Genomic DNA, 13,507 nt, shown 5'->3' on the forward strand with positions numbered 1-13,507 from the left:
TGCACCCATGTCGTGCAATGCCTGCAGAGGTCAGAGGAGGGTGTTGGATCCCCTGGAACTGGAGTTACAGATGGTTGTCAGCTGCCACGAGGGTGCTGGGAATTGAACCTGGGTCCTCTGCAAGAGGTGCTTTTAACCACTGAGCCATCTCTCAGTGCTTTTAACCACTGAACCATCTCTCCAGCCCCAACATTTTTTTTTTCTATTATACCCTGATGAGGAAGACACGAGGCACATGCTTCTGTGATGTTGTAGAAGTGGGTTGAAGGCAATACTGAAAAGGCAAAGATGTAATGTTGACGGACTAGAACTGTTCTGCTTTGCTTCTTGTAAATCAGGCAAATGGATACTGTAGGAACATGAACCATAGATACACATCAGAGATATACATGTTGAATGTCAATGAGAAGTGATTATATGTAACGAATTCAGTAGTGGTAGAATTACAGTAACAGGTAACAGGTATGTCAATGGTTAAACATTTTTAAAACAAATGCTTACTAAATACTCAAGCACCTTATTTTAGTCTATCTTGAAAGCCCTTTTACCTCCATGGAAATTGACTCTCAGCAAGTTTCAGTCTAGTTAATCTGATTAATTTATTTTTTTAGCTAATGAAAAAGTGGAGACCGAAACAAAGACCAATATTATATATAGATATTAGCGAAAAGAAAAAAATAAATTTTAAGCATAAGTTAATTCAAAAGACGAATTTTAATTGTTTAACCCTATGAGTCAACTGAACAAAACCAAAAAACTAACAGCTATTCTATAATACTGTTGGACAGAATTCCAGTTCAAACATATGCATATTTCTGAAATTACTGGTACCTATAAAATGAGCTATGCCTTATTACCTAAGCTGTATTTAATGATGAATCCCCTTGCCCAGAGGCATGTATGGCAAAGCCAATGCACCAATTTCTTTTAAATCAGTAACTTAAAATATCAGAGTCTAAATATTCAGATCTTATAAATTCTACCAAACTTGATAAAACACTAATTCCATATAGTAGTCAACAAATAAATCTCATATAATGAAAGCAACCTGTAATAGACATTATCAATGACACAAAGTTTGCTGTCTAGGAAAGTCTTCTGTGTTCAGGACTCAACAATTGCTAGCAGCTACCAGAAATCTGAGATTGTGCAAGCATTCACATCCTGGGACAAGGTACAAAGTCATTAAACTGGTGAAAACATTTCTCATTTGGGAAGAAAAATGTTCTCACTGCAAAGCCTGGCTCATTAAATAAAATCCAAACTGCGTATTTATGAGAATTCACAATGGCTGCAAGTGACATTTTTTTGTGGAAAGGGCCAAAGGAACGTTCAGAGCTCCTAGATGCTAGAGCTTCTGAGAGGTACTGGAGTGGGTAGTAGCCATGTTTCCACTCTTGGGTTCAGTGAGCAGGTCACTAAGAAGCTTCTTCAGTAAGAAGACATGCTGATAATAGCTTTCTAACACTTGACACCACCCTAGGCTGGCCAAGCCTTACCTACCTGACCCATCTAAAGTGGGTGGCTGAGGGGACTCAGGATTCCCACCCAGAGATCTCTCTGCTGTCTCAAGCTACAAACATGTTCTGTTCTACTCTAAACAACCCTGTGCACAGAGGACCTTTGTCAGTCCAGCTGTTGTCAAGATGTGCAGCTACCCCATGCTGCTCACCAAACAAGCCCAAAGGAAAAATGCTTCTTTCAAGACTTACTGAATTGGCTTCTTTTTCCGAAGAAGGGCATGTATCGTTGCTTGCTGGATTCTTTGGTATAGCAAGTTCAGACTTCTTTGCTTTTGGCTCAGCTTTGCTTTCTTTGGCAACTGGTTTTGTCACAGATTTAGGGGGACTCCACTTGTTAGGCGATGGCCTGTGTACCAGTGCTGAGGAGGACTGGCCAGCTCCACTGTTGACCTCCCCATCTTCTGGAGGATGCTGGGGGGTGTTGAGTTTCACATAGTAGCCATGATACTGAGAATGCAGTTCCCCATTACTGGGGTTGGGGATGTGGTGGCGGCCAGAGTACTTAGACATGGTTGCTCCTAGTTCCTTTGAGGGAGCCTTTGACATCAAGGGCTTATTGACAATGGCTGTTACCTGCTCATCAGCCACACTCCTTTTATCTTGACTGAGTCTTGCCCCTGAGCTGGGGTTTTGCTTCTTTGTGGGCTTTGGGGAAGAAGGCTGGGGAGAGTGACGCTGTTTGGGACTTGCCTCTGGAGACCTGGGAGGTGTCGTGCCTTTGCGATAAAAATGAGGTGATTCCTTTGGTGTTGGTGGCTTTTCTGGTAACTTTTCTTCTGGGTTTTCTTTAACATCTACACCTTCCTGAAATCTTTGTTTGATATAATCAGGGCCTGGAAATAAAAATACAAAGGTCAGGAAGGTAATAAAAATAAGGTATAAAGGCTTGTATGCTAAGTGACTCTTCATTTTGCTAAACAAGATTAACTTTCTTCCTTTCGAATTTATAAGGCTTGATTAAGTATAAGCATGCTTAATTCTTTAGGGAAGAGAATGTTTATTACTAAAAAGATGCTTTTAAGATAAAATCTACCCTTATTTGCACTATAAACTGACATTCATAAAGGATAAAAAGATTCTGACTTTCCTAATATTTGTATCATTTCTTACTTGTAGAATATGGTGGTGAAATTCACGTTGGTAGAGAAACAACATAATTTGTTTATTTAAATTAAATTAGGTAGTATAATTAAAAAGCAGCAAGTATGCATTTGTGTAAAGAAATAAGCAGATTCCTGTCTGATCAAAAGTTTGATAAAGATCTGCACTGCAGCAGGACATAGTACTAACACATTTATAATGATCACTGAAACTTTCCAGTTAGGGACAACTTCTGCAGCTTGGGTTGTGCTATTCACAATCACTTCAAAGCAGTCCATACTTTGGGAACATTTGTAACAATTGTGTTTTTTTCTTTTAATCAATAGAAAAATTTAAAAAATTTAAAGTGGAGGTTAGGGAGATAGCTTCTGGTAAAGTATTTGCTACACAAACATGAGGACCTGAGTTCAATCTCCAGAACCCACATTAAAAAAGCCAGAAGTGGTGTGTAAGCTAGAAATCTCAGTAATAGAGACGCAGAGACAGACAGATCCTTGGGGCTTGCTGGCTACCTAGCTTACCCTACCTGGGGAGCTCTAGGTCTAGTGAGAGACCTTGTCTCAAAAGGCAGGGTAGACAGGCTTTGATGAAGGGAAACAAATGAGATCCTTTGCTGTCCACATGCACATATATGTGTACCGGCACACACACACAAGCATGTACAAACACATTTTTTTAAAAAAAGTGACTATGCTGGATAGGTTTAGTTGTCAACTTGACATGCCTGGGTAGAGGGAACCTCAACTGGGGAATTTCCTCCACTGGACTGGTCTGTGGTCATGTCTGTGGGATATTTTCTTGATTTTTGAGTGATGTTGGAGAGCCCAGCCAACTGTGGGCAGTGCCACCCCTGGGTAGGTTGCTCTGTATTATATAAGAAAGCAGGCTGAGCATGGGCCAGGGGAGCAAGCCAGTAAGCAGCGTTCCTCCATGGCCTATGCTTCAGCTCCTGCCTCCAGGTTCCTGCCCTGAGTTTCTACCTTGGGCTCCCTGATGAACTGTGTGACCTGGGAGACAAGAGCCAAATAAACTCTTTCCTCCTCGAGTTGGTACTGGTCAGAGTATTTTTTCACAGCAATGGAGAAACAAACTAGAACAGTGACTCTGCTACATACCCAAAGGACTCATCCTACTATAGAGATATTTGTACATCCATTTTTGTTGCTGCTCTTTTCACAATAGCTAAGAAATGGAAACAACCTAAATGTCCCTCAACTGATGAATGGATAATGAAAATGTGGTACATTTACACAATAGAGTTCTACTTAAAAGTAAAGAAGACAAAATCATGAAATTTGCAGGTAAATGGATGGAACTAGTAACTGCTATACTAAGTGATGTAACACAGACTCAGAAAAACAAGCAATGTATGTTCTCCCTCACTTGTGGATCTTAGTAAAGGGAAAGAAAGAACCTGAGAGAGCTGATGGTATGAAACAGAGTCACAAAGGGGGAGATGGTGAAAATAGGGGTATTCAACTGGGAAGGGCATACAGAGAACCATGGGGGTAAAGGGAAAGAAGGAATTCAAGAGAGGGGGATTATAGGAGACAGGTATTATCAAGGGGAAAATGGGGGTATTTTAACTAGAGAGGGAAGAGGGAGGTTAGACAGGGAGAGAGAGAGAAGAGAGCTTAAAAAAAAAGCTTAGGTGGTGTGAAAAACCAGAGGGAAATGTAGTAACTCAAACACCTACTAAAAATACACATACAATACCTGAACATGAAGTGCATGTGTATACCTTTAGGATATACAACAAGAAACACAGGGTCAGCGAGGGGATACCTCCCTTCAACTTGGTCAGGATAGTCCAAGAGATTTTCAAAATAACACAGGCTATTACCACAGCTCTTGATTACCTCGCAGAACTTGAAGGTAAGACCCTACTGCTGAAGACAGGACATACTTTGGACACAGGATTTGGAGCAGTGGAGCTGGAACCAACCTGGAGGCCTCCTCCCTGAAGACTAGCTCTTATAGTTCTAGAGGGCTCTATGCAAGCTGCTAAAGGAGAAAATCAATCAATGGTCCAACCCGAACTTCAAAGTCTAATAACCACAACAATGACTGGCACAACAAACTATAGTGGTGCAGTAGTGGCACTTTTATCTTATGGGCAATCAACAGCTATCTATTTGGACTTAAAGCCCACTCATTTGGGAGGGAACTCATGGGTGGCACCATAAACAGAGCCAAATAAACATAGTTGGAGAGATCCTAGATCCTAGAGAAAACCCTATCTCTGTCATCTCTCTAGATAAATGAAATTTCTTACTGTATGCTAACTATGGATCCTTATATTTACATACAAGTATACCATGTACCACTCATCAAAGAAGCTTCTTTTTGCAACAGATGGAGTCTATTACAGAGTTCCACGACCACCCATACACAGAGAATATGTATCTGAAAGATGCCCAGCTCTATGTGATACATCTATAGCGGAACCTCTACACCTATGGCTAATGGAACATAGTGGACCAGGAGGTGGAGAGAACACTAATACCTCCCTTAATTCTCACCAGAGAAGCTTCCTCATGCAACAGAGTATGATGCACACGGAAGGCCACAACTGGCCAAGGTGCAGAGAATAAGAGACTGCAGAGTGCATGTTCCTGGATAGGACTCCTATATTAAACCTCACCCATCCATGACTCAGAGACCATTGTGGAAGAGAGGGTGGTACTCAGGGGGCTCTGAGTCAGCTCTGGAAGGTGGTGTCTTCCTTCAGCCACTCTCCATGTTGTGAGGTGAAGTCAAGGCCACATTTTTCTTATAAATGGGCAGGAGCTGCCGTGTGTTCTCTCAAGGTTACCAAGGAGAAACCATGCTCATCAGCTTCCTCAGGGAGCTAACCAGTGCTTTCAACACCACACGTTGTATCTTCATTTTCCTTCCTGCCTCCAACCCTACCTCTTACCCTTCAACCAACTGAAGACTGAAGAGTGAAGAACAGTTATCTTTAACTGTAAAAATATAGTTTCATATTTATACTTGAATTTACACTTCCCATACTGGTTTGAATAGTAAGTTACTGTAAGATGATTGTTATTTATTTTACAAGGCATTTTTTTGCCCTGAAATTTAAAGTCTCACCCAAGTCGTAGGAAGTGGGTATTATTTTACCACCATATTTTACTGGTGTGGAAACAGCTCTAGAGTTGAAATAACAAATCACATAGTTCCTAGTATCCTTTAAACTAAAGCGTAATGTAACGTATAAGGTAACATTTTTCCTTATATGTTGAAAGGAAATAAGACTTCCCAAGAACACACCCTTGAAAGTTGACTTGGCAAAACCAAAGAGTATTATCCCAATTTCTGCCCTCCTAAAGACAAATCTATTCCTTAGGGTTCAAGTTTCTCCAAACTATCCAGATCACTGTCAACAACTGAGATTTCCTCTCTGAATTTGGTAAACACCCCCTCTTCAAAACTGGTGATTTTCTTTTTGCTTTCCTGATTTAAAAAAAATGGCGTGGGGAGGGCAGAATGAATTCCTGGTCCAAAGAGAAGCATTTCACTGAATGAAGAAAAGGGATGACTGTAATCATGCAAGAGACCATGTCTCTGTTTCTGAATTCATTCTTGGTGCTCTGTCTGTACACACATTTATGGGAAGAAGAAGTACCATGGACACAAGAAATTATGTTCTCCATCAAACAGACTCACTCCTGCTTGTTACACTACATATTTTCATCATTGAGCACTGAGCCCAGGGCCTCAGGCTCTACCACTGAGCTATACCTAGAGCCCTGGCCCTCCTTTTTAAAGCCCAAGACTCATTTATACTTGTTCTGCATGGAGAAGCCCCTTATCCCACTGCATATTTGTTTTTACAACCTCCTTTCCCGTGATTCCTTTGGACCAGACCGAGGCAGTGTGTTGCTTACTACCTACTTTCCCTGCAGTGTTCTATTTACAGTGTCCTCAAGAGTTGCTTTTATCTGGGCCTCACTGTTATTCAATTTTATGGCATTACTGAACATACCCATCTAGGTATGGTAATGAATGTACCAGGAAAAGATAATTACAATAGGCAAGATTCTTGGAACCAACGGAGTTTTAATTGAAGCTGCACAACACTGAACAAATTATACAAATAACTAAGTACTTAGGACTTCAACAGATAAGCACAAATTAATTTTTTTTTACAAAAAACCTGCCAATATTTTTTCTTAAAATTATTATTTTTTGTCTTTCTAAGGCAAGGTCTCCCTGTATCCCCAGCTCTCCTGGAACTCACTATTTAGACCAGGCTGACCTCTAACTAACAGAGATTTGTCTGCCTCTGCCTCCCAAGTACTGGGATTAAAGGCATGCAGCACCACCACACCTAACTTCTTAAAATTAAAATTTAATTAAATTAAAAGTGTTTAACTTAAATACACATACAGAAAAGAGTGGAAGATAATAGACTCTGGCAAACATTAGTTATACATTCTTAAAGTTGGAAAGAAAAGATGAAGAGCCACTAAACATTGAGAAATAAAGCTGTCGAAAAGCCTGTGTGTTTCATTTAGAAGATATGAGGTTGTGACAGTGCACTTATAAACTTAGGATTTATCACAGGAACTGTCATCCCATCTGCCTTAGCATGGAAAGCAGACCAGAAGTAGACGGGGTTGCTCTGACAGATGCCAGCAAAATGATGCTGCCCATGGATGTGGCTGGTACAATACCGACAGCTATAAGAGGCTACTTACTGGGGAGAAACTTAGGCTACTAAGTAATACTTGCCTAAGAAGAAGCAATGAATTTTTAAAGACTGCATTTAAAGGAATATGCTTTATTTATTTGAAAAAAGAATAAAAATACTTGTATATGATCAGCATTTCAAATGCTTTTTATAGAGTAAAGAGAATGCTTACACTTTAACCCTTGATTCATATTATGATTTTTATTAGCAGGCTAAGTAACTTGAGGATGATTTGGGCATCAGAGGAATTTGCATTAATGGATTTGTGAAGCTAAAATTTGGACTATATTGAAAACTTGTTTATTAACTCCCAAATATCAGACTAGCCATGTCTTTCCTTCTTAGAAGTCTGATATATTGCTTCTTTGGACACAGTTTTCTTGTCCTAAGTATATTAGGAAAGTGTCTTGCATAATTACATACTGAACTTTTCAGATATATTCATCTACACCCATCAACAGGGCTTTTGGCATTGCTCAAAATCTGTTGCCCTCAAAGAAATTACTAGAATGGTGGAAGTACATTTTGGTATCAATTTTCAGATAAAGAATGCCTAGCGCTATGCACTGGAAAATGACTGCCTAAGGAGAATGTGAATGCAATCCCAAGTGGTGGCTCCTACACTGGTGGTCTATCAGAAGATCCCAGAGATTTCAATTTGGTTGAAAATACAAACCAAAGCCTAGAAATTTGAATTTGCATGCTCCAGGTGATTCTAATACACCCAGGCACAATGGTTTGAAATCATGTAAAATTTACATATGTTGAATAGATCTTGACCTCATACCAGTCTTACATGTTTCCCACATGCCACAGTGATGTGAGAAATGGCCAGTAATGAGGTTATACAGCTAGATTGTTTAGAGCAAAGTTCAAATTTGAACAAGACAGTTAATATAATGCAGAGGACAGAAGTTTTTCCTGGACCCTTTTCTCTTGGAAAGCACGAGCTCTGGTACTTGTTCTGTGCAGTGATGTGCTAGTACAACACCAGTGACATACAGCTGGTAGTGGCAGTGGCTCACCATCAGGTGAGCCTGGCTACTGCCAGGGAGAGAAACCATAATAAGCGCTGAGTTTTGCTGTCAGCATTTGCGGTTAGTCATGTTTTTATAAGGCAGGGTCCATCAATCCTAAGGGAATTTTCACCCTCTGGGGATTCATATGGGGAAGACGTCACCTGATCTACAACAGTCGGCACACATGAAATGACAGCATGCCATCCACCAACATTGAAAGGTGAGTCCTTGCAGTTGGCACAAAGGCTCTGAACAGACACTGGCAGATGGTGGCAGCAGGGAATCCAGTTTGATTTTCAGAGGTGAGCCTCACTGGGCTGGTCATGGACAGAAGGAGAACCATGAACATTCCACAAAACAAAAGTCTATGAGGGCAATACCCACATCAAAGGCTTTGCTGCAGTGGAAGAATCATTCATAGAAATCAGTCGTTTTCTCTGAAGACTGACAAATCAAGAAAAGAAGACCAGATCGAAAAGTTCTAAAGTGATGACATAACCAGTTACCAGGATTACTTCTGTGCTCCATATGGAAATAACACTGCTTTCCTTTAGGATCTTACTGTCCCATCTGCCACAGTCTTGCAGTATCTGTGACTGCAGAGCTAGGGTTCTCAGTGGTGAGCTGCGGGATGTCCACTCTGGCGCCCTGCACTTGGCTGGTGCTCAAGACACGTTTGTGGAGCCAAATATATGGGAGTAAGTAGTAAGAATAACCAGCGAGCTCATGAATCACCACTTCCATGTCTACTAGGGGATTATTGTTTCCTTTTTTCATGAAAAAAGGCATTCAGAATTTTAGGTTTGGGAAGGTGAGCTCAGAAGTCATCTATTCCTGGATATTTCCCTTTACTTAACCAAAAATAGTCTATATTAATGACGGGCACAGGCATTTATGTAATGAAAAATACTTTGACTTCTAAGGACTTCTAACTCGTGAGAAATGCAAATGTAGTTAACACTTAGTGACTGTAAATAATCAACGTGCTGTGTGTGAGCATATACATGTTTCAACACAGGAAGACAAAGCTTCTTGAAGATGTTGCCTAGGGAACCGGGCTGGCCCTCCCAAGAGGGCGCAAAGTAACAAATTCACCACATTCCAGGGCAGTGTTTCAATTTCTTTAAGCCATGCCCAGACTCACTGATAAATAAAAAACTGTATATTTTACCTGAGTATCACTTGAAATTAAAAACAAAATAAGAATCTTGATGGAAGGGGCTGGGGAGATGACTTAGTTGGTAAAGTGCTTGTCATACACGCCTGAGGATCTGACTTTGAATTCCCAGTACCCATACAAAAATCTGGGTGTGGTGGTATGTGTCTGTAATCCTAGCATTGGGAAGGAAGAGACAGGTGGATCCCTGGAGCTCCTGGCCAGTCTTGCCAAATCGGTAAGCTCTAGGTTCAGTGAGAGACCCAACATCAAAAAAATAAGGTAGAGAGGCATAAAGAAGACAGCTGACATCAGCCTTTTGCGTCTACACACACCTGTGCCCACACATGCTCTTGTGCATATACCCTTTCCACACAAAAGCATTACAACTGAGAGGAGACTCAGAAGTGGGATGAAGACCCAGGCATCCGGATTCGCAATGGTCTCCATTTTCGAATCCCTTCTATTTCTTCTCAGTCACCCTCAAAAGCCTTAGCTCAGCCTTCATTGCTTAGGAACATGATTTATCAGCACACTGAGGTAGTAACTGCTTAAAGTAGACTCCCATTTATGAAGCTCCCAAGACTTGATGTGCCATACTGCAAGGCCTATTCATTATAGAGAGAAATCTGAAGGTCACATAGGCCACACAACTTGTGCTATTACCACCAGCAAGTACATGCTGTCCCAGGGCAGTGATCCATGAGTTCCTGGTGAATGTGGAACTGGTGAGGAGCATGAGATGAATCAACTATGCAATGGCATCAGGCTGAACTAGCCTCATGTGTCCATCTCCTGTCAGGACGATGCTGCCAGTGGAGCCATACACTGCTGGTAGTGCTCCACATCCTTCTCCATAACAGAAATACCCTTGCCAATGAGACCACAATAGTCCAAGTTCTGACTCAACCTTTGCCTCTCTGAACAGGGTGTGGAAGGACACTGCCAGTTTTTGCTTCTGTGACTCACCTTTCTGTTATACTTACTATGGTGACTGAGTCTTTCTAATAGATGTTTTCATATACCCAGACATCTTATAAGAAACTCCTTAGAAGTGTACTATCACTGAGGATCACTTGACTGATCTCTGCAATATCAAGGCTCGGATTCAAGTTGAACTCTCTGAGGGCAAAGTTCTTTCCAAGTTCTTGGTGGGTAAGTCACTGATCACTCATGCTGATTGCAATTTAGGTCTCTGCGTGTAGGCAACCAACACATACATCCCTTTTCATGTTCTAGATTGTTAGAACTTAACCCTTTGAAATCTTAATATCCCCATATAGATATGTTTTTCTCCTGCATTTTTAACTGACTCATAGATTAAGAGATTTTTGATGTAGCGCAATAAGATTTAACCATGATCAAAATACTGAAATTACTACCAGCTCCTAAAAATAGGAAGCTTACCATAAAAGTACTCAAAATGCAAGCTAAACTAAGACCCTTCTTCCAAGGGCTAAGGCACATGCATGCCAAACAATGGCCATATGTGTATCTGATACCTGAATGAAATGAGCAGGCTCACTGGGAAGTACTGAAAGCCCCTTTAGCAAATGTCTATCTGATTCGATCACCCTGTAAATGCAGAGTGGAAAGCATGAGTTATGCTCCCTTGAGAAGATCCCTAATGCCCAGTACAGAACAGGCTTTCTATACAGTTGAAGGCAGTGTTGGCTGTAGGTCAGAGGGGGTTGCAGCTTTCCCCTTTGCTTGGGTCTCAAAGGGGCTCACTGTCATCCAGTGCTACTGGGATGTATTCACTACTGATGAACAGCTTGCTTACATGAAGCTAGCCGTTTGAGCTACGAAAGGTTGGAATTACATTTTCCCACAATATTTCTTTCTCTTCAAATGCTTTTCTGCCATAAAAGGCTTTTAAAAATCATTCAGTCTGAGAAACTGAGATGACTTTCAGTATCATTTACCTCTTGGTTACACCTAATAGAAGTCTAGAGGGACCCCATTACCCAGCAGAATTAACAAGAGAACCAAGACTAAGCATCTGCAGACAACAATAGCAAGTTTGTCTGCTTGCAAAGTAGTTCGAGCCTACTATCTCCGGACTGTCCTGCTCCAGATGGCAGCACTGCTGGGAGCCCAGGAGGATCCCCCTTGGCTTCCTGGACTTTCTATAGTTCTCATACTCTGGAATTGCTAATTCACTAAGGAACTTAGATACCAGGGAAGACTGAGTTCATTTCATTGCAGAGGTTACTGCATAAAATACAAAGGGTTCCTTTCCTAATATACATATATATTAAATGATTTAAATTCCTCTTAAAGGCTTAAGACAGATGCACATGAGGGAAGACACCCATTATCACTGAATGCCTCCCTTGGTCTTGAACTCTTAAAAAAGTCACTCTGCCAAGGTACCGATGTCTTAGTAAACAGAATGGTGTTCTAAACATGGTTTTTTTTCCATATCCTTTCTTCCTTGTACCCCGTGCATGTGTGCATTTGTGCTCATAAGTGCTGAGGCCAGTGATTGATGTCAAGTGTCTTATCGATCTCTACATCTTATGTTTTGAGACAGGGTCTTTCACTGAACCTGGAGCTCACTAATTCAGCTGGCTAGACCAGGTGGCTAGCTGGCCTCAGACAGTCTTCTGTCTTCCTCTTCTAGGGCTACAGTTAGAGATATGTGCTGCACCTGACTTTTTTTCCCACATGGGTACTAGGGCTCCAACTCAGGTCCTCATGCTTGTGTACCAAGCAGTTTACTGACTGAACCATCCTGACTCCGCCCACTCCCCAGCCCCACTGTCTTCTTTCTTTGCAGGAAGCAAGAACAAACCCTCAGACCTTCATTTTCTTGAATTGTTTAATTGTTGTCATAGGCCAGTTTCTAGTTTTCCCATGGCTCTGGCCATTCTGTTCTCTTTGTGTAACCTTGTGTATCAGGACTCAGGGATGCCCTGTGTTTCCAAGATATCACTGTCAGTGCAACTGACAATGTACTTACACCTACACTATACAGGATGATAGGCTAGGGACAGATACTAGTTATATTGATTGATTTCTAAATAAAAATACATGGAAAATTGCTTATCATGAAAGCAGAAATTTTAATAGAAATTTGGAATATTCATTTTGGTCTGTTCACTTAGAAATCTGTTGATCTCTGAAAGCAACTAGTAAAAAGATGTTTTTAAAACAATGGAGAAACGTCTGTAAAAAGATAGCTTAGCAACCAGGTATGGTGGTGCACTCTTATAATGTCAGCACTTGTGAGGCTGTGGCAACAGCATCAGGAGTTTGAGGCTAGTCTGAACTACACAGGAGACCCTGTCTAAAAGGAAAACAAACAAATTAAATAGAAAGGAATGATGGTCTGGGGATGCAGCTCAGTTGCTTGAGTGCTTACTTAGCATGCATGAAACCCTAGGTTGGATCCCTAGCAGTGCATAAGCTGGGTATTGTGGCCCATGCCTATAATGCCAGCACTCAGGAGGTACAGGCAGGAGAAGCTGAAGATCATCCCTCACTACAGTGAGTTTGAGGTCTACATAAGACCCTGTTAAAAAAAAGTAAAGTCTACTAGGAAATGACTAAAAAAGTGAGTTAAATGTTTAAACATATTACAAATATTTACCAATTGCTACTTTCTAATGCTTTCAAGGCAGATGATAAGACTGCTTGATGCTGTTGTCTGCATTTCTACATCATGACAAGCATTCTCCTCTTGATCTGTGCAGATTAACATTTCTATGTGGTTTTTGCACTACCTCCTAATCACACATCTCTGGGCTTTAGCACAGGTACTTAAAAAACAATCCCGGGTGTGGTGGCGCACGCCTTTAATCCCAGCACAGGCAGGTGGATCTCTGTGAGTTCAAGGCCAGGCTGGTCTACATAGTGAGTTCCAGGACAGCTGGGGCTACAGGGAGACCCTGTCTTGTTGGCTCACCTCTCACTAATGTTATAGTGGGAGGTACCTATAAATTTTGAGGTACAATGTCACAGGATTCCCTAGTACTGACAGATTTCAGGGGACATTTATTACTAT

General features: G+C 41.2%; 1 protein-coding gene across 6 annotated transcripts in view; it reads right to left on the reverse strand.

Moving 5' to 3' along the window:
* Positions 1 to 13,507, reverse strand: part of Jph1 (junctophilin 1) — a 93,716-nt gene that overhangs the window by 18,125 nt on the left and 62,084 nt on the right. For all 6 annotated transcript variants that reach the window (XM_008848902.1, XM_008848904.1, XM_008848903.3 and 3 more), the window contains exon 4: positions 1,713 to 2,356. In XM_008848902.1, the coding sequence (XP_008847124.1) occupies positions 1,713 to 2,356 (644 nt within the window). The remainder of the gene's footprint in view (positions 1 to 1,712; positions 2,357 to 13,507) is intronic.

This window comes from Nannospalax galili, unplaced genomic scaffold, assembly GCF_000622305.1.
Source record: "Nannospalax galili isolate Female #2095 unplaced genomic scaffold, S.galili_v1.0 scaffold102, whole genome shotgun sequence".
Classification (NCBI taxonomy): domain Eukaryota; kingdom Metazoa; phylum Chordata; class Mammalia; order Rodentia; family Spalacidae; genus Nannospalax; species Nannospalax galili.